General features: G+C 40.4%; 1 protein-coding gene across 1 annotated transcript in view; it reads left to right on the top strand.

Annotated features, from left to right (window-relative positions):
• Positions 1-560: 560 nt before the first annotated feature.
• WDR64 (WD repeat domain 64) overlaps positions 561-22,577 on the top strand; it is a 96,292-nt gene continuing 74,275 nt past the window's right edge. Inside the window, exons 1-8 of the mRNA XM_036918388.2 lie at positions 561-702; positions 5,679-5,809; positions 7,842-7,944; positions 10,316-10,419; positions 13,106-13,135; positions 14,309-14,419; positions 16,690-16,904; positions 20,454-20,588. Coding sequence (XP_036774283.2) covers positions 561-702; positions 5,679-5,809; positions 7,842-7,944; positions 10,316-10,419; positions 13,106-13,135; positions 14,309-14,419; positions 16,690-16,904; positions 20,454-20,588 — 971 coding nt within the window. The remainder of the gene's footprint in view (positions 703-5,678; positions 5,810-7,841; positions 7,945-10,315; positions 10,420-13,105; positions 13,136-14,308; positions 14,420-16,689; positions 16,905-20,453; positions 20,589-22,577) is intronic.

Genomic DNA, 22,577 nt, shown 5'->3' with positions numbered 1-22,577 from the left:
TACATTTTCATCTTTAGAAGTTCATGGTTCCACATCCAGTACAGTGGCAAGAATAAATGGGAACTTCACTCTCCAGGGCATCTTGAGGAAGGCAAAAGGTTTGAGGTGACAGGACATGTAGGAGGGAGTCAAGGAAGTCCAGTTTCCTACTTTACCTTCCCACATTCTTCTTCCCTCTCAGGCAGTGCTTACATGCATGCACACACAGTTTGTGGGAAAAACCATCTGACTCTCCCCTTATAGAAGAAGGAGGAAGTGACAGAGAGATTATGATGCAATGAGGACTAGGTGAAGAACACTGGTGACATTGTGAGGTCAGGGGTTTTACTGAAATGGTTGTCTGCATGAAGTGCATTAGACCCAAGTCAGTGCTCCTCCCTGTTAACATCCTGGTGGCAACTCTTAGCTCCTACCCACAGGATGAGGTTTTCAAGTCAAAGGAATGAGACCCAGGGCAAAAACAGAGACAGCAGGGAGGCACTGTGAACTCTGTAAGGTTTTCCAACTTGGCAATTTGCACTATTATTTCTGTACAGAAATAGCAGATTCCCTATATCCCTATGGCTATCAGGGAGGAAAAGCATTTTAACCCTATACTTCAGACTAGCAATTTCAGGACAGCCTTGAAGGGCCTTGAAAAACTGGTTGAACGTACAGCGGCCCAGAAAAGAGATGAAAGAGCAGGCTTGTTTGTCCAAAAAGGTAAGATCAGTGATGACAGGGCAGTCCAGCTGGATCTGTTGATTAGAACCAGAAACTATCTTAAGCCATCAAAGAGAAGCAACATAGCTTAACAGCAAAGACATTGTAGGGGAACCTGAGTTCTAAATAGTTAAATAGCTAAGTGGTCTTGAGGAAGCTTTCTTTTTTCTTTTGTGAACCTTAGTTGTCTCAAATATAAAATTAGAAGTTTGGATTAAATGACATCCAAGGGTTCTTCTGTGGGATCTACCATTTTTGATAGCTCACTGCTTGACCTGGGACCCTCAGTAATGCAGAGTGACCATCAGTAGGCCATGTGAGCCATCCATCCTGCCATCTCTTTGCTTAAAGGTATCAGACCATAGCCACTTTCTTAAGCAGGGCAAAGTTTTTCCTTTGAAACTCTGATTCGCTGTCTGGGCCGCTCCCTGTGCCTCTAGGCTGGAATGACTATGAGCATGCCAAGGGGAGGGCAGTGGGCAGCGGTCTACCCGGAGTACTGGTGACAGAGATGCTGTCGCAGGAGTTAAAGTACACCAGCATGGGAGTGGTGTGCTGTGCATTGAGGACAGCAGGGAGACGAAGGCTCAACAGCGGAGTAAACGACTAACAGAATAAACCCTGCTGGTGCAAGGAAAGAAACAGGCCCCGTTTAACTGCTAAGGGGTCAGCATGGCCAGGCTCTTACTATGCCAGGATGCAGAGACATAAATAAGTAAAAATGTTGACTCTGGGTGTTCAGATCCAAACTGGTATTATTTGAATAGTATTTAAGAGTTTATAAGTCACTTTAATAAATATAATTTAATTGAGTCTCATAACAATGTTAATAGACAGATATTGCTGTTATTGTTATTATCCTCATTTTATTTGTTAAGAAATGAAAGGTCCACATAAATCATCTGCCTGCCACCCAACTTCTGTTAGAGTGAAGACTTAGACCTTTTCAAAATGCCTTTTGAGATGATGGTGAGCTTGGCTGGGCCTGCTAAACTACTCTATGAACCTTCGATTTTTCCCTAGCCATTTTGTTTTACCTCTCTCTGCAACTGATTTTCCAGACCCTTACCACCTCTTCTGAATCCTCTATGGGACCTCAGCTCCTCTCAGCCAAACTTCCGGCCCCTGCTAGACAAGGATTCTCCCGAACCCCCTTTCTTCCGCTTCCAAGTCACCCGGAGTGGCCCCTGTCCTTTCTTCCAGCCCTCCTCCCCTCCAAGGCTCTCCCTTTGCTACAACAACTTCAAAATCTCCTTTTCTACTGGTTTTGTCCTTTCAAACTAAAAATAGATCCAAGTGTCCTGACCTTGACTTTCTTGTCTTCCTTGTAAACTGCTGCCCTATGTCTTTCCTTTGCTTCTCCCTTAAATTTCCCTGCAGCGTCAACATTTAATTTTCAATTTACTGAAGTCTGGCTTCTCTCATCACTTTTGTGAACTCTTACCGAGTTATTCAATCACCCAATAGGGTTGCCAAATTCGATAAAATGTTCCCATTTTCACGCTTACCTGGCCATTTCACTGCACTCACAGCTCGCCGCCGCTGCTTCCAGAAATGCTGTCCTTCCGTCCTCTCCTCATACCACTCTCTTCTTACTTTTCCCCTTTCTCATTCTTTCTTTGCCTTTTTTCCTGAACTGTGCCTGTGTCCTATTTCAGTCTTATAGTATAGACTCCATCCACTTCATCTCCCAAGCCAGGTATCACTCTTCGATTACCACAACTGCCTCTTGACACAGTAGTCCCCTTGCCAAGAGTTATCCCTTCCTCTAAACTTATGCTGAGCTTTTCCTTTTAAAATAAATGCCACATGCCTGGTTTATTAGCTCACCTCTAAGACCCATATATCTCAACTTGGCATCCAGGCTATTGACAGTCATGCCTCAACCCACCTTTCCAGCCCAGCTCCCAGGACTTTCCTTCATGCACCTTCTGCCTTGATATGAACTTTTCAGCCTTTCCCAAGCATGCCACACTCTTCGTGACTGACAGGGCACATGTCATCGGCCCAGTGTGGAGTGCCTTTCCTCCCTTTTTATTGTGACTATTAACTCTTGCTCACCTTTCAAGATCCTAATCAAATGTCACTTCTTTGCACAAACCTCCAGACTTTCCCCAAGCAAGGCCATCTTTAGCACTATTAGCACACTTTATTGCCATCTTGAGGAATTTACCTGCTATACTTAACTTGCTGAAATTGACATTACATGTCGGTTCCTGCCCCTTCTCCCTATGAGTGAGCTGAGTGCTCTGAAGGTTGTGTAACCCCAGTGCTAGCCCAGAGTCTGGTGTCCAGTAAGTTCTCTTTACGTGTGTGTTAAATGAACAAATCACCTTGCTTTAATTTCGAAGCATGCAATCATAAGGCCACATTGAAAAACTTCCTCCCTCTACAGCATATATGTATATGTGCAGATAGAGACAATATACATATTTTATATATATATAGATATTTAATATGATATTGTACTATAACATACCATTGTATATATACATACACACATATATATGTTAGATTGGATAAAAACTAAGTACTGCGAGATAAATCACCATAATAGAGAGATCAACCTGAAAAGATTGAGAAGGAAAAATGTAAGTTGACTTTCATCTGCCTGCTGATATTGGCTTACATTCCCATTCATTCATAAATGCTGGAAAATAGGGTCTACCTCTCACTAGTCAAGAAGCTAAGAACAGAGAGAATGTGTTTAATGGAAGAGTGTCCAGCTCAAAAAACACATCAGGCATACTGTAGGAATTCACCCTCCAATATTGCTCTTCTATCTTCTTGCCAATAGTTTGATGGAATTAAAATCCTCCCAAGAAAGTCTTATCACTCTCATCCAGTAGCATTTACAGAGATCCATTTACTGTGAGACATGCCGTAGTCACAACGCTGTGAATTTAAAGCAGCTAAAGGATTTGGATATCTCAGAATTTCAATCTCAATACAAGCAAGATGGAATGCTTTACTTTCCCCAAGAACCATGGTCCTTCCTCAGGTAAACTGTACCTACATCCGCTGAGTTTTAAAGCCAGAAACCTGAGTGTCGTTTCAGAGCAGGATCATCGCTCCACCTGGGTGCTCCTGACACCTGGACTGGATGCTGCTTTGTTCTGTGTGAGGTGGGGAGTGGGTGGGGCAGCCCTGGGCATAGTACGGTGTTCAGTGCATCTCTGGCCTCCGCCCAGTGGAAGCTAGCCGCACTCCCACCCCCAGCTGTCGCAATCGAGAATGTATGCAGACAGTGCCAACATTCCTGTGGAGACAGAGGGCAAAGCCTGCCCTGGATGAGAACCACTGCTCTAGAATCCTGCCCGCCCTCCACTCAACACTTCTGCCCCCAACAATTTCCAACCCGTTCCAAGTGTTTGGGATCTCCTTGCAGCCATACCTTGCCATCTCCTGTGCTCTCTGTGGTGTCTGTCACTCATCATCCCCATGAGGCCACTTCCAAGAGTGAAAGGAGTTGTAATTAAGTTGAGGAATAGGCACAAGTGAGACTTTCCATGCAGCCCAGGAAGTACCATCACTGTCTGTCTGGCGCTGGCCCAGGCCTGCACTACCTGACACAAGGACTAATGCACCAGCCCCTCCCTGGCTTTGTGGCTCTCCCCCTCCTCACAGCTGCCAGTGTGCTTTCAGACTTTGATTCAACACACGTCATTTCCCTGCATGTGTCACCTCCCGGGGACAGCTTACCATCATGCTTAGACCAAAATGCAAACTTCTGAGTCCAGCCTGGCCTGCCTTCCCTTTGTGATCACACCCAGCACATCCCCCAGTCCCCACTGTCCTCCTCAGTGACCTGCCCAGAACAGGCTATTCTCTCCAGCCTCAGCAGCTTTATGTTTATCAGCCTTGGCCTAAGACGCCCTTGTCCAGCTTTATTGATGGCTGACTCCTTTTTGCTTATTGGGTCTCGGCTTGATTTCTTTGCCCATGTTCTTACAGAGGACTTCCCTGAGGTCCATCCCCACCCACCACCACTAGAAAATTCTATCACAACTCCCTACAGGTTTCCTTCTGAGCACTTACTCACTCTATACCTCATGACTTTTACTCTGTTGCTTAGAGAGGTATGATGCACACAGAGCCAAGCCCACTGAGCACACTAATCTCAAGGAGATAGCTCAATAAATTTGGACATTGGTAAACATACCTGTAGCTATCAACTGGATCAAAGAAAGAAAATCTATAGCATCCCAGAATGCTCCCTCAAGCCCTTCTCACCTTATATATGGCTATAACCAACCTAATGTCTATCTCTACTCATTAGTCTTGCCTGTCACAGTTCATCAATATTTTATTAGTTTGTTCACTTGTTGATTTTCTGTTTCTCCCATTAGAATGTAAAAAAAATCCCAAAAGAAGGGATCTTGTCTATCCGGTTTTCCAGTTCCATTACATTTCTAAGTCCAGTGTCCAGCTCAGTTCTGCCACATAACAAATACTCGGTGCATTTTGTGTCTGACTCCTTCTTGTCCTTAATAGTTATACCCCAGCAAATGACCAGATTTGGCAAAATCGATATTCAGGCAATGGTGTGTTTGTGTGTGTGATGCATCTGCGCAGCATCAAAGAGCCCATCAGGAACTGCAATCGGCTCACTTCTATTTTCCACCCAAGATGAGCTCTAGCAAACCCTCCTGATTGGTAAAATGTTTCACAATATTTAAGAACTAATTCACTTTCTTATATTTGGCTTCCCAAACAAAATTCCCAGAACAGTTGAAACAAAAGCTATGGAGGAGATACAAAACACCAAAGTAAAATATTTCCCCTTCTGACTCAGTAATGTTTTAGCTAAGGCTAGTGTTATATTTCCAATGAAAGGATCTTTAAAATGAAGAAGAATTTAGTTTTTATAGGGTGAAATAATGAAATAAGACTAGTAAATAGAAAAAGCAGCCAAAATATGCAATATAGTCCTTGGGAATTTTATGACAATGTCCTTGTACTTTGTTACAATGCAGATGCCATTGATTATGACAAGTTTTATGCAGCCATACAGGAACTCTTTGGTCCAGAAGTGAAGAATCAAGATGTGAAATGCTTTTACAGGAAACTCTGCAACAACCCTCATGCATCTATGGACTGGTGTGAGGTAGTCACTTTTCATGTTTGTAATATGACATCCAGGTATTTTCTGAACTGGGTAAGAAAGGAAGCGAAGGCTGTAGGGCCCTGCTGGAATGGGAGGGGCAAGGGGCTCCACTTCCCTCTCAGTTCTTATGGGCTAGGAAGTCATTTGAATCTTCCCAGTGATGTACTACACCATCAACTTGTGCCTGCCTGACCAGTCCTTTGTACAAGAACCAGTTCCAACCCCAAGTGGACTGACAGTTTAAAGTAATATCCCCAAAGAGAGCTAAGTTTTTCATTAGTGTCTGTGGTATTGATAGAATTCCACCATTTTTTCCCACCCTTCCATGAGGGCCTTCTTAGTCTAGGCTTTCTAATGGTTTAACTCTAGCTAATCTTTGTTGTAAACAATTAGTATGTGCCGAACTACACTGCAAAATGCTTTACACACATAATCTCATTTAACATTTTAAACACTCAGATATTTGTCCTTTTGTTCTACTAAGGAAGAAACGGAGATGTAAGGAGGGGTAGACATTTATCCAAGCTCTGAGTCCCAGTTAGCATAGAGTCTGAATTAAAAACCAGGACCGTCTGACCCCACCATGCATGCCCTACGCACACAGCAATGATGTGGGTCACACGCCGCAGGGCTGGGGTGCAGGCCCACGGCCGACCGCTAACTGGGTAAGACAGCAGTGAGCGGGATGAGGAAACTGCTGTGACAAAGACTCCCATCCACCCCAACACAGACATAGTGAAAGGACTCTTCTGCCTCATTTCTCAGTCCTTTGGAGATAATTAGATGCTAAATCCAGAGGTTTTGTACTCATGGAAAATGAGTAGTGGTTTCTGAGAAGAGAATGGACTATTTAAGCTTGGATTGGGGGCTGATTTTGCTGGTGGGAAGAAGGGAAAATATGAGAGAGAAGGTCTAGGTGATCCTGATCTGCCACAGAATGAAGTCCATCTGTGGAAAGCGATTAGGGGGGTCATATGTTGCAAGGCTTGGGTGTGGGGGAACGTGAAGGAGGAAGCAAGGACATCTGTGAAGCAGTCGGTTTGAAGGAACATATGTCAACATGTGACTTTAGGCTGTCACCCAGAGTCAGCATAAACAAATGTTCAAACAAAAGCATATAGCTGGCTTGGATGTGTTTTCAATCCACTCATTTAGTCAGTAGGTCTTTTATACTCAAAAGTGTGGTCCCTCATGGGGGCTCATAAGAAGTGCAGACTCTCAGTTCCCCCCAGACCTACTGGATCAGAACCTGCACTTGCAAGGTATCCCAGTGCCCGCCACCCACCCAAGGCTCCAGCAGCACCCCACGGTCCCTCATGCCCACACCTTAACAAGTACCAACAGGTCGCAACTCTATGAGAAATACTGTGTCATTAAGTTATGAGAATTTTATTTCTGCTTTTTCATAAGGCAATTAAAAGACAGCTATCTTACTTTTCAGATTCCTTGGAACTACCCAACTGACAATTTACTCACAGATAAAGAGTACTTTGTCAGGATATCCTTTCAGAGTGATTTATTTTCATGCAACACATTAGAGAGTAGGGCTTGGAATATCCAAGGGGAGAACATGCACAGTCTCTCAAATTCCAAAACTCCCCCTAAAAGGAATGGAAAAGTCTTGCCCAAGAAGATTTATGGGAAATGGGTAGGGACAGTCATTTGAGAGTGGCCAAATTTAACATCAAAGTTCTCAGCACAGACCCTTGTCTGCTTAAGGCTGATGTGATTTCCAAACAAGTATTGACTCCTAATAGGAACGTCAGTCTGAGCAAGGACACCAGGCTGGTACATCGATTGGTCCATCCATCAGAAAGAAAAAAATCAGTGACTCCTTAAAACTCCCACACCATCAGCACAGGGTGTGCCGAACACATTAAACTGCTCTCTCTTGGTACAAGGAACCCCTGACATTTATAAAGCCAGGTCTTGATCATTAATCCAAATTAGACTTTAAATTCAACCAATGTCAAATCTGTTACTTTATCAGCCGGTTCTGAGATGTTCACATGTATATGTGTTTGGGATTCAGATCTTTGGGTACTTCTCCACCGAAGAAGATTCTCTTGCTTCCCAGATGGATGAAGACAATTTGGTTTTCCTTGTTTCTAGGAAACAGCGAATTATCATTTCAGGTGATACTTTAAATTTCTCTTCCAAATTAACATGAGTTTTAATACTTTCTCAAAAAATAAATATTGGGAATAAAACAGAAACTATACCTGCAGCTGAGTTTGGCATGTCATTGCTCTGCAGGAAACTAAATAGGGAACGTAAGGGGGGAGCACTCAGGTTTTCGTGAAGAGGTTCAGATCTCAAGTTGAAACTGTCTGCAAAGCCACGTGCTCCAGTACCAAGCGGAATTGCACTTCCTGAAACGTTCTGCAAATTGCACTTTCACGTTTGCACTAACTAGAGCTTCTTCACACACTATCACCCTTGATTATTGGCTGGAAGCTTAACCTGTATCTCTGATATGGCAGACCTGGGCCTAACTTAGGAAGTCTCCAGTTACATGCCATTTGTTAAAAATTTGAGCCTGGATCCATCTCTCTCCAAGCTGACATGTCAGGCTTCCTTTCCTTTCTTCCCTCCCAGAGGAGGAGAGGCAAACCCTGAAATCTGCCCCTGTCCACAGCCTCTATCCCAAATTCTGCAATGAAATGTGTTGTTTAGGTTAAATCTGGTGTTCTTTAAATATGCACCTTTGTGAACCAAGCCCACCCTTGTCTTCGGCCTTTCCTTAGCCCAACTATAGGCCTCGCCAGAGCACAGCCTCTGGCCAAGGACACTGTCCTCAAAGAACAGAAGAAGGAGGTTGTCCCTCTCCCCCAATCCCGAGCTGAGGGGTCCGTGAGCCAAGGAGATGTGTACCTGGCATCCTAAGCTAGAACCTTGAAAGCATTTTTTCTAGATGGCAGTTGGGTTTTGTGGATCATTTACTCACTCAGTGTCTGTCAAGCTCTGCTGTGTGGGCCAGGTAACTTTCTAAATACCGGGGATGCTGCAGTGAACCATCATAAATCCCATACCTCACGGAATTTATGTTCTAATGGGCAGAGACCAAGTCAGACAATAAAAAAAAGTCAAAGTAAAATACATGTCAAATGGTAATAAGTGCTATAGAAAAAGAGAATCAAGAAAGCAAGCCAAATAAAACAGGAGTATGGGGAAGAAGTTGGTTTGGAGGTGGGAGCTTGGTGCTGTGATGTTAAATAGGGTGGTCAGGAAGCCCCCGGCAGCTGGTGATAAAAGCCCATGGAGAGATGTGACAGCAAACCTCTCGCTTGAAGCAGGAGTGGAGCTGGGAGTGGGGTTGGGAGCAGTAGTAGAAGCGGAGGTTCCAGATGAGGTGTGGGTCAGGTGTCTGGGGCCTTGATGTCACCTGAAGGACTTCTGAGTGAGGCAGAAAGCCACTAGAGGGCTGCGGCTGGAGGAGAGGCATGATCTGTGTGGCCCTTCAAATGTTTATCCCGGCTTCTGTATGGAAAACAGTCTACAGTGGGGAAGGAGTGGCAGCAGAGAATTGTTGGTTTGGAATAAGGTAGTGTTCTCAACCTTTCTTTCATTATTATTTCACATATTTTTTTTCATTCTGAGGTCCCTAAGAAGCCTTTTAGACATTTTTTTCCTAACTGTGCTCCACAACACCTCCACCCCCGAATCCATGACATTTTAATATGTGGATATACTGTGTATCTGTTTATGTACCATATGTATGTGTCTGTGCTTTATACACAAAAAGTGTAAACTCATTCACACCCTTCAAGATCCCATTTGTACCCCCTTGAGGGCATTATTTTCTTTGTTGAGATTGCATGGATTAGGGTGATCATCCTGGACTATGAGATCCATTGACTTGCTTTCCTCTTCAAGAGTTTACGCTTACAAGAACTAAACTACCCTGGAAAGAGGTCCAATGTATGTGGCTTTCTTGTTCAGTACATAGGCAAAGAATCATCAAAGTGCTTAGTGCATTTTTCAAAATGCACAAAAAAACAACCTGAATAACAGTATGAAACTAGTTTCATTCTTTTATAGTGGAAAGCCTGAGATAGCATTAGGCTTTTATTCTGGGTAAATTATGATGGTGACAGTTCAAAGAAAGGATTCCTAAGAGATTTAAACATCTCAGAATAGAAATGATTCCAAAAGGTGCATGAAAAACACATTGTCTGTAAAACGGGAATAGATGCATGTATGTTTGTGTGGGTGTATATATGTGGGGGAGGGTAGTGAGCTTGTGTCTTACATTTTCTCTGGGCATTCATGCAATACATTTAGTTGGAAAGTGTGATAGATTCAGATTAATATCTCTGGGGATAATTAAAAAGCAATGGTTGCTGGGTTTTAAAGCTTTATTTTACTTTATCTTTTAAGTAACTTGGGGCTTTCTAGCAAAAAGTTGGCTGCTTTCTTATTCTTTTTTTAAAAAAGACAAACCTAACAAATGAGTTTTAGAACCTTTATGACTGGGAGTTGAAATGAATATTTTGTTATTGACAGGTAGCAGAAGGCGAGATGTGATTAAGGGCATCGTCAAGATTCCTCATCTAGATTTATTAATAGCAGCTTCTCAGAAAGGATTAATAACAGTCTTTAATAGCCAGGTAATTTGAAAGCTTGGATTCTTTCCTCTCTCCCCTTTCCTTCCTCTTTTGTTTTGTCTTTGCACTACACATATGTCTCAGGTGCAGCAGAAACCATGAGCCATATGTCAGTGTTATTCTAGAAAATAAAGCCAAATACTACTAAAAGGAGATTGCTGAACCCTCGAGCAATTTTTGAGGTGTTGGTAACTGCATTTGGCAGTGTTCCTCAGGGAGTCGTACTGAACTGTGTGGCATCAACACAATTAAAGGATGATGCTGGATAATTTTTCAGATAAATTCAGAAACACTCACAGGCCAAGTGACTAACAAGTAATGAAGGTCCCAATAAGAACCTTGGACTTGGAGTTAACAAATGGCTCAAATTCCAGCCCCTCCACTGTACTGGCTCTGATGTTCAGCAGGGAACTTCATGAGCCGACATTTATCTTTTATCTTTTGGTGTCTCTTCTCACACATCTGTAAACCGAGGACACCCTCTCCCTCGGGGGACTGTCGTGAAAATAAATGAGATCATGAATGTGGAGGCACTTATGAGTGCCTTATAAGTGTCCTTATAAATGTAAGACACTGTTAATATTGTAATTTCTCTCTAAATTTCTAAGTTTTGGACTTCCATTTTCCAAAACATGACAGATTTTAATGGAATGGATGAAGATACAGCCTACACAGTATTTCACTATGAAAAAAGGTGGAATGGTGTTAAGTCTCAAAATTTATAATCCCAATTTTTAGTTCATTTCTCAGAGGAGACAAGCTTTATACAAAAAAATATATTTAAAGTGATCGTCACATGATTAAAATTTCAACAGTAATTTTTAGCCCCTCAGTGACCAGAGCAGACAGATTGTGTCAGAGGAGCCCTGAGGTGGTGCTCAGGGCTTCCTTCCCTGCTGAGCGCCAACCCTGACCAGCTGTGCCTGTCACTTATTTATGTCCACACCCTGGTTCCTATTCATCCAGAACCAGAGAACTTGCCTCCCAGGGTAGTTGTGCTGTTTAAGAGTTAGTACATACAAAGCGCGTAGGGTCATTGTACGCACTCGGGAAATTGGCAGTTACAATTACGAACAAATGGCATGAAAACAAAAATGGCTTTGCCTCATGGAAATACAAGCCTTCTCCATCTTTTTTCTTAGTGCCTTATTTCCCTTCTCGTATTTTACCTTTATCTCCTCAAAAATAGAACTAAGATGGCATCTAGGGAAAAACATGCAAAGGAAAATGATAATCTTCAAAACAAAAGAGTTTAGGATTATTGCAATAAAAGAGATGGCATTAGCACATTTCCAGAGATGTATCTCATGTAGACACACACAGGCTTATGGCTGCACACATGTGTACTCACAAACACAGACACATCTGTTTCTTATAAGAAAATGCAATTAGCGAAAAAAGATTTCTTAATAATTAATAATTTTGAGATTTGGCACACTGGGAATAAACAGTATTTTGAATGTTGCATGTCTAACAAATAGGATGTTACATTCTGTGAGAAAAACTATTTGGATGGGTCACAGGAATAATTTATTTAAAAGTAGCCATTAATAATGCAAAATATCTTATAATACGTTGCTCCATAATTTAGGCTCTATCTGAAGTAGAAAAAACACATTTAAGGATTTTTATAGTGCTTGCTGGAGGGCTTGGTGATATAGACTGTAAAGGTCATTAATAAAAGTCCCTGCAAAAAAGACTAGATATTAAAAATTCAGAAGATAGCTTATAAGGATGATGAAACTTTTAAAGATGATAAAAGTTTAAATATGTGACTTCTATTAAAGACAGAGGTAGAGAAATAGAAAAGGAAACCACAGGTGTTCTGTTCTCTGCTCACCCATTTCTTTTAGGGAACTTGATTTTTCCCTTCTAGAACACAGTCCCTGGTTGGAAAAGCCTTTTGGACACTCCAAGGAAAGACGGTCTGCCATGACCATGGCTAACAGTTCTAACGATCCTTCTGATGCACTTTTCCTCCTTTTCACATAATCCATGCCTCTGGGCAGCCATTTCCTAGACTTTTTCCAAGACCATTTGACCATGCAAAAGAAACCAGGTCATGAATATACTTGACGACCTACCTTTACCTTAAGTAACATGCCTTGAGGATGTCAGAGGCTGCTCCTGTACGTGACAGCTCTGCATGGAATAAGCCCATGCTTCTCAACTAGCATAGTACCCAGGGCATGATAGTCATTCAATGGATACCTATTGAGTAAAAGAGGAAGCCCACTGGGTAGAATGTTCTTCAGTCTCAATAACTTAAGAGAGAACTTTAAAATGAAATATTGTTTTTTTTCTACTTCAGTCTATATTCATATTGGCCTATTTAGTATTCTTTTAACCACCCTTGCCATTGCTGTAAGTATCATTTTGCATTCCCAACTGCTTTATATTAAATGTTGCTCTGAATAGCTAAAGCATATGAGGCAGTTTGCCAAGAGGAGAAAAAAATAATGAGCAAAGTACAAGACTCTAAAGGCACAGTCACCAGGCTTAAAAACAAGCCACAGAAGCCTAAATCTTGCCCACAGCAGATAAAGCACTATTGCACAGAACTAGCTTTTCCAGGGAGGTGACTCCGGGAAGGGTGGAATTAAATGCTGTGTGGTTTCGGAGTCAGTTTCCTCATCATCTGTAATTGCAGTGCCAACGAGATTTCATTATCTTCTTCCTTTATTTATAGATGAGAGTTCTAACCAGCACCAATGTTACAGTAAGTGCATTTTTTTAAGTCCTATTTGAGTCATATTTAAGGCTATGATGATGGCTCCTCCATAACCAGTCTCAATGAGGTGCCGGAATAGGCTGCAAATAAGATGTTTTCATAGACGGTACGTTTTTGTTTATTGACTAGATCAAAACTAAACCTGAGCAACTGTCAAGAGGACCCAGATCTTGCTTTCTGGAGTTAAAATGATTGCATAGAATGGCTTGGAAACTCCCTGGAGGCTTCCATTTCAAAGATTGGCCTACGTTTTTCTGAACACCCACTATTGAGGAATGTATAAAATGGACACAACCTAGTTGTGAGGACAACAAGGAGATAGATATCCCACAAGAACAATTTTAAAATATTTTAAACTTGAAAGCAGCATAAAAATATTGAGTGCAGTTTTGTAATTTATTCACTCCATATAGCTAACTGGAAAAGTGAGCTGGCTGCAGGTGTTGAGCTGTGAGTTGCTTTGAGGACCCCACGTGGCTTTACGAGCAATGGGAAGTGCTCACTTTTACCTGCCTGCCTGTGCTGACCACAGGGCACCAGGCCACCTGGCAGGAGAGTCTAGTTGCCCTCTAAGCTTCTGAGCCTTTGTTTCTTAAATGGGTTTTACAGACAGTAGAGGACATGCCTGACACCCACCCAGCAGTTTGCAGCACTGTGGGCTCCTGTGTGGGAGCTGTTCTTGCTCAGTAGTGTGCCACTGACATTACAGATCCACTCATACCCACGTGGTGACTTTAAGCAAGACACAAGACATTGGCTTCAACTCAAAGTATTGACCAGATGATCCCCAGGGTCTTTTCTAGATAAAAATTTTAAGCATGGGTACAGCCAGAGAACTTGCTTGAGTTGATGTAGAGTCCTGGTGTCCGCATGAAGTGTTCTCAACGAACAGTGCGCACAGAGGACTGCTTCAGCCACTGCATGCTTTCTGGGGGCTGCGCCAGCTCCTGGCCTTTTCATCCCCAGCTGAGGGAGCTGACAGACTCAGGACAGGGATGGAGGGGAAAGGACGGGAGACTCCCTCCGAGACATCAAAGAACAGGCATCACAAGGCTCCTCTGCACATAAGGCTCCAAACAGGGCTGCGACCCTGCTCCTCATAACTGTCCCATGTGACACACCTAAAGCCATTACACCCCCAGTTCTATGCTTTTCTGTCAGGACACCTCCTGGATTACTGGATGCGATTACCTCCCACAGCTGAAACGGATTGTTGCTGCTACAGAAAGGACCATTATTGTCTGGGATTATAAAGCTCAGGGGAGCGGCAAGGTACTGTGCCAAGAGAAACACTCAAAGAAATGAGGTTGTCTTTTTGCCATACCTGTCAAACTGAACATCAGTTTTCTCATGTGTAAAATGAGGGGGGTTCACTAAGCCATCAAGTTCAGCATTATTATTCTGTGAGTATAATTAAAAGGGAACATTCTTTCCATTCAGTGTGTGTTTCATTTGGCGATATTTGTTTTGTTTTGTTTTGTTTTCTTGTTCACTTTGTTTTTGAAAGAGAGAGGCTAATGCCCTTCTTCTTTTATACCCTTTTCTGAATCCAAGTTTAAGCTTTTTGTTTATGCTCATGGTATCAAATTCAAAACTTTACTCTCCAGCCAGCTGCATTTGGTAAGAAAATTACTAAAACCAAATGCCTAATTCTAGAAAGACATCTAATGGGGCAGATGTTAATGTTAATCCCTCCAGGAGTGATGTTACCACTCACCCAATTTACAGGATTTATTAAGCATATGCAGAAGTATAAAAGTAATGAACATGTTCCTGTGCTGAATAAAACTAAGTCTTGAAGGAGTAAACGTAATATACAATATAATGGACAGGATATTAAACGATAAAAAAGAGCAAGTGCAACAGGGGATCAGAGAGGCAAGGAGATAGATAAATGCTGTCAGAAGACAGGCTGACTGAAGGCTGTGGATTGAATAATACTTAGCCTCCCCCTGTGCCTCAGTTGTCCTTAGCCAGGTGAAAAGCTGAACGTCCCGTGCTTGCACATGATGTCACCAACTAGTGATGCCTAAAATCTTTGAAAGAAGGCAGATAGTAGGTTCATGTGCTGTGTTCTGTGCTCTGTGACTACCTCTCGTCTCACTCTTATTTCTCAATCCCATACAAGCCTCCAGTTTCGTGAAAGCATCCTCTGTGGCTCTTTAGTCACCTCCCTCTTCTCTGCTTCCCTTCCTGCCTACAGCCCCGGGTGGACCATCTGGGTTGAAGTCATCCCACCTTCCACTCTCTTAAATCTCTATTTGTCAAAACTCTAGTCCTGGACAGATGTCCCAGCGCCTCCCCGCTCCTCCCCAGGGATAAGCTCTGCTGGGAAAACCACAAACCACACTATTTGGCATCACTACAGATTCAGGGTCTGCGGACTCATCTGAGTGCTCAGGGGCTTCCTTCAATCTCTTTCTTGTCCTTGTCAATCTGCTGTCCCATTCCTGGCAGGTGTCCAGAATTCCCTTCTCCTCAGGCCCTCTTCCTCTCAGCAGATGGAGTTGGCCCTATTCTTCTAAGAATTCTAGGAGGCTTGTCCTCCTTCAAATCCCAGCTCTCCCACCCACAGCGTTAATGAGGTTACCCTCTTACTCCTTCATTCCTTCCCTCCTCTCTGAAGCCCACGGATCCTGCGTCTGTCACCCCACTCCCTCCCGCCACTCCAGGGCAAGGCTCCAAGGCTTCCTCCCTCACTGTCCTTCTGACATTACTCTCTCCTCCAGGCCATTTCCTCTCAACCTTCCTGTCAGAGGATTCATGTCCCAGTCAAAGGTCACCTGCCCTGACCAGGGACCTGAGTGGCCTCCTTGGTCACTCTGTGTCACAGCATTCTGGCTTATTTACAGAAGTGTCCTTCCCATTGTCAGAAATGACCGGTTTAGTCACCTGTGTCCCCCACTAGAATGGCAGTTTCACAAAGTCAGACACTTGTCTTGTTCATCCCTGCACAGCCTGTACCTAAAATAGTTCTTGGTACATCGCTGAATAAATATTTGCTGAATGACTGACTAAGCCTTGAAGTATGTTCAAGTCTCACTCATTCTAAAAGAAACAAATGAAAAAATGTTTTTAGTATTTTTTTCTTCTATCTTACATAGAGACTAAGTTCCAGGAGAGCCATGGCTAGACAGCATAGTGAATCCAGTTCAACAGTACAGTCGGCCTGATAAATGCCTGATGAATATTTCTCCTTGTAAAATAATTTCAATACTTGATTTGCCTGTTTACCATCCAGTTTCATGTCAATGGCTTGACATAAAAGGTCAATGGAACCTTTTTACGCTTCCTCTTAATATTGCCTTACCAATCCAAGAGAGGGACCTTCACTGTAATACATCAGAAAATCTTCTTGCTGTTGAACTAGAGGTCTTTGGGATTTTTTCCTCTTTTCAAGTTTCTTTAACACTGTGGGAGTTATCTAAAATGGGAGACATCGGAAAGCAAAATATTTATCAAATAATGGGGCAATATTTAAATTTAACATTTGGATATTTAAAGCAATGTAACGACTGACTAAAATGTTCTTCTGTTTCTAGGAAAACTATTGCATCATCAAGCCTATGGATCACTGCCTCCTCTGCGTGTGTGTAGTGTCTCCGTCCGACCAGATCTGCCGAGATGACATCCTTTTGGGGGATGATGGTGGTTTTGTGAACAAATTCACAGTAAATAGTGATGATTTTGGACTAAAGCAGGCAAAATCCAGAAAGAAATTACAAAATCAGGTCCTAGACTCAAAGAACTTTAAAAGGTAAGGTTGTTATATAAATTGTCCAGTTGTTTAAATATGGACCTTGTTTAAGTATTTATATAGTGGAAATGATGTGCCAGATCCCTGGTAGAAATCTGAAATACAAGCTAAACAAGAAATGCTTCTTACCTCAAGGAATTTCCAGCATAATAAGGAAAACTGGCAAGAGAATTAGTAACTGAAATTCCTATTTTAAGTGTGATTGACATTTAAAATCATATGTACTTGAATGAATTAAAGAGTTAAATGAAAAAATTAAGTCATGAAAAAACTATAAAAGATACATGACTATTTACTAGCACTTGAATAGAACATATTCTAAACATAAAAGCAATTTACACAAAGTTCAAACAGAAAGTTTGACAGATTTGATTATATACAAAATAAAACCTGGCCATCAAAAGATAACATGTTAAAAGTCAATAACAAATGGGAATAAATATTTGTAACAAATATCACAGGCAATGGCTTAACACTCTTTAATAGGTATTGGATTGCAATTAAAGAACAATAATTCAAAATGCTGCCAACAGTGATCCCCAACTGAAGAGATCATGGGTGACTTTTATTGTTTATACTTGTAGTGTCTCTGAAGTTTTTAGAGTAAAGCATATATTACTTTTAATAGCAGGAAAACAAATTTTGTATTAACTATATCCTCTTTCTTAGTTAAAAAAGTACAACTTAAAATCAGATATAATTTCTCACTTACAAAATTCAAAACAGTTAAGAAGTAGGATAGGCATTCTCACCAACAGCCGGGGGTAGAGTATGAGGGGATCTCTTTCTGGAAAGCAATTTGGGAAGATGCATTAAGTGTCTCAAACCTTTATACATTGGAACCTGGGATCCCCATGTGTTTAAAATATAAGTAGGGGTTTCACAGCATTATTTCTAATAGTAAAATATCTAGTGTCCAACAATAGGATGATTGATTTAAATGATTAATCATTTAAATAAATAATTCAGATAATATCTAAATGTATAATATGATTTCTATATATATATTTACATATTTTATAAGCATTTACATACAAATATATTTATACATAAACTATATTGTTGGTCAGACTTCTCAAAAGTATTTAAGGTATCAAGGGCAGTCAATGAATCATAGTATAATGATATTAGGGAATGCCATTCACCCCCATTAAATTATAGGTCACTTTTGAAAAATATTTAATAATATAGAAAATGTTCATGATATAATATTAAGTAAAAAAATTTAATTTATTTTTCTTTGTACATATGAATCCAGTTTTACAAAAAAATAGATGTGTGTGTCAATTTACTTAGAAAAATATTGAATGTAAATATGTTAAAATATTAATAATAATTCTCTACAGGACTTCAGAGAGAGATGATTATTTTGTTCTTTATGTTTTTCTACTTCCTAAATTTCATACAATGAATATTTTTCTTTTAGAATAAGAAAAAATTTTTTAAAATACAGGGTATACTTTGTTATTAATGTAACAAATATTTTATCCCAGAGTTATAATATGCAACCAAAAGCTCATTACAATTATTACAATGGAATTAAGACTAGCACATTGCTAGAATCCTAAGAATAACAATAGTTAACTATCTGGCTTCATTTTCCATCCTTCATACTTGAGCAATATTAATTAGTTTTACTAGACTCTGTTAAGTACTAGACTCTGATGGGGGACTTTTCTAATACATGATGTGCTGTTCTATATACTGTCAAGTATTTCATTCCAATTATGATAGGCTCTTAGAATAGAGGCTGAGACATGAATTTTCTCTTTACTGTATATGTCACTGTAGGTAAAATTGTAATATTTCCAGAATATCTTGCCTGGCTTTAGTACATCTGCATATTAATAGGCATTCAGAGGTGGAAAGAACTATGGCTTTAGTGTATTTGCATCATTCCTCAGGGATGGAGAGAAGTTCATCTCCATATCAATAGGTAATTACCTGGGCAACCAAGGGTTTATCTGTACCTGAGAGGTGGGGGGAGCACCCGTTTTGCTTCTGCTAGAGCAGGAAAGATAGAAACAGCCCCAGACTGCAGTTTGTAAGCAATAAATGGATTTTAAACTTTGTTTCTCCCTTTGACTGATTTCTGTTTTTAGAGGTATTTTGCCCTGGGATTTCCTCTCCCCAGACTTACAGTCACCTGTCAGAATATCCCATGGCCTGTTTTTCCATCTTTGTTTCCATTAGATATGTTGGAAATAAGACCAGCAGATCTCAGGAATTTGAGAAATCTGGGCAGAGTTAAATGAGTGCTAATTTACATTGGTTCTTTTGAGAATTATTTACATGTAAATGATCTGTAGATGATTGTCCTCCACATGATTTGAATTACTCAAGGCCAAAGTGCATATATAAGGCTGAGTCTTGAGGTATTTCTTACACCAAGAGAACCTCAAACCCAACACAATGAAAAGTATTAAGACCGAAGGGATAATTAAATTTTGGAGTCATCATTAAAGTTTTCCTGCAGTTGATACACATAATTTATTCAAACTGAATGGGTGGGGGTGGGGTGGGGGTAACTAACACTGGTATGCAAAACATGGTACAAATTAAAGGAAGAAGCATCCAGCACCCAGAGATCCAAAAAACACAATTTGGCATGGAAAAGTATCCCCCTCTCAACTCCATTTAATCCAATACTGTGCAACTTGCCTGCCTTTGATTATAAACATGTCTATTCCTCAGCTAGAATCCAAGGAACTTGGGGACAAGAATTCTACGTTAAATGTATATATGTCCTTTGTAAATGGGTAACAGTATGTACTCAATAAATGTTTGTGAATGAGGAAACAAATACACTTTAAAATGTGAGTTAATATAGCGCTGTGAAGATGACTTCTTTTAGGTTAGAATTTTACAGTTTGGCCCCTAACACTAAGCCTGTCACTAAAATGTCCTGTGAACTGATGGGCAAGCCTTCAATAAGGAACAGCGGCCCTAGCCTCAGCTTCACCAGTGATCTGGGCCTATAAGTTTCTCAGTCCTTCAGTTTTGAAAATATTCATAGAAAACATGAAAATGAATGAACTCATATAAAATATAAAACAATATGAAACATAGTACTCCATTTGGATGGTAAGAATTTTTTCAGTAAAGTGAAGATCATAGTGCCAATATTGGATGAGGATTCATCTAGATTATTCCTTTAATTCTGAATCTGTAGCTCAAATTTGATGATAAACCTTTAATTTTCCATTTAAAATATGCTGAACAGTTAAAACAGAAGTGTCAAAACAACATTAGACTCATAGACACTGAGAAGTGGCTGGTGGTTACCAAGAGGGAGGGGAGTGGGTGGGAGTGGGGGTAGGGGAAGGGGGGCTGTTGAACCACTGTGATGTACATTTGATAATAGAAAAATGAAAATAAATAAACAAGCAGTTAAAAGTGGTATAATCCACAGGCTAGTAGTACACAGGCAGGCTTAGCCACAGTTCAGAGCTGCGATTTGAGTAAAGTCAAAATGAAATGCTCAATAGAAATTCAACGTGATGTGTTTTTGTGTCTAACATAATCCCCTTGGTTTCTTTTAATTTTCAGTGTTAAAAGGAAGTTACACAATGACTGGGTTATGAAAATCAAATACATTTCATCTCTAAATTGCTTTGGATCCTGTTCCTTAGACAGTGTTCATTCATTAGTTTTGGAATCCTTGAAGAGACTAGAGGACTCTCTGTAAGTACAACAGTTTATATACATGAACATCCTGTGGCTTCCAGACTTTTCACAACTGATAAGCCCATGGCAGCTTTGGGGCCTTCAGACTGATTTTTAGAAAAATCAGATGTTAATTATTCCACTTGTTTGACAAGATTAATTCGATTTTTCAGGAGGAAATTGAAGTTACTCATGTGAATCTGCACATGATGTGCCCTCAAGGGGAACATGCTAATTTGTTCTTTACAGCTATATTCTACTGGATAATAAGTCAATATAGGTATTGACTTATAGATAATAAGTCAATATTGATAGGTGTATCAATATATTTTCAAAATTTGGTCTTTTAAAGTAAAACTTTATACTTTCAAAGTCATTCTTACAAGTCAATTGGCTAGCCTGTGAGTATCTATAGCACAATCATGTACCATGTGTAATAAATATACAAATTAACTTTTTATAGACAGGAGAATTTGGATATTGTATAGTCTTATTTTCTACTTGGCTAAATATTTATAAATATCTATTAATATATAGTAAGCATGTATTAATTATATTAATATACAGTATGTATATTAATGTATAGTAACTATAAAACAGCTGTTGTATTTTAATTTTTAGTTTTAAAAATGCATTGAGATATATGCTACAACACAGATAAACCTCAAAAATATTATGCAATGTGACAGAAGCCAGACACAAAAGACCTCTTATTGAATGATTTCATTTATTTGCTATGTCCAGAAAAGGAGAATTGATAGAGATAGAAAGGAGATCAGTGGAAGCTGTGTTTTGATGAGGGGGTCACAGATCCTAAGTGGGCACAAGGGAACTTTATGGAGTATAGAAAGTGTTCTAAAACTTACTGTGGTGATTATTCTGCAACTCTATAAATTTACTAAAAGTAATTGAATTGTACACCTACAAATGCATGAATTTTATGTTATATAAATTTATACTTCAATAAAGCTGTCTTTAAAAAAATGTGTTAAGACTTCTGGTTTCCAGTCTGGCATGGAAGGAGTTTGGCAATTATCACTCAGCCCTAACAACAGGTAAAAAAACTAAACAAACTAAAAAATCAACAACTCTTCTTAAATTCATTAAAGAAGTAAGGTTACAGTTCAAACTGCTCCCCCAAATTTAGAGAGACAGACAGGCAAATACTGAGAATCACAACCTACCAGAGCACAAATCTACAAGCAGAAACCTCTGGGGAAACCATCACTGTGGTAGCAAATCTAACGTGTAACTGACAAATTGTTGAGGGCTCAGCATAGACAATTCTGAGAGCTAAAAACTCCAGGGACCCAGTCACAGGGGATCCCCACATTTTTTTTTAGTTTTACCTCCAGGAGTTTCTCATAGTGAATACTGGACAAAAATCCCCTCTTACTTCTGGCAGAGGAAGGGGGAAATGAATCATTTTGAAACACACCATAACATTCTGTTCTTAACAAGCGCTGCTCTCAAGAGAAGCTATCTTACCATAGCTAAACTATTAGGGTTTTATCAGAGACTAACTGACACAGGGAAGGGAAATACCCAACTCCAGCCATCTCTAGCCATCCTGTCCCACCTAAGAGGAAGGGGACAGAGAAGCAATTGTGAAGTTCACAGTCCAGAGGCACAGGCCTACTAAAAGACAAGAGACCTAATCATAGGACTATAGACTGCTTCTCTCCCTCTGCACCCACCTGATGACCTCATCACTAAAGGCCTTGTTATAGCAGTTCCTTTCACACAAGACATCATGACCTACTCTCAAGAAAAAATTACAAGGCATACTAAAAGGCAAAAACACAGTTTGAAGAGAGAGATGAAACATCAGAACCAGACTCAGATTTAATAGAGATGTTAGAATTATCACATCAGGAATGTAAAATAACTATGATGAATATGCCAAAGGCTGTAATGGGTAAATTAGGCAGCATGCAAAACCAGACGGTAATGTAAATGTAGAGATAGAAATTTTAATAATCAAAAATAAATGCCAGAGATCAAAAA

The sequence above is a fragment of the Manis pentadactyla genome, chromosome 9 (assembly GCF_030020395.1).
Source record: "Manis pentadactyla isolate mManPen7 chromosome 9, mManPen7.hap1, whole genome shotgun sequence".
In the NCBI taxonomy this organism is placed as follows: Eukaryota; Metazoa; Chordata; class Mammalia; order Pholidota; family Manidae; genus Manis; species Manis pentadactyla.
This window is presented reverse-complemented; position numbering and strand designations above follow the sequence as displayed.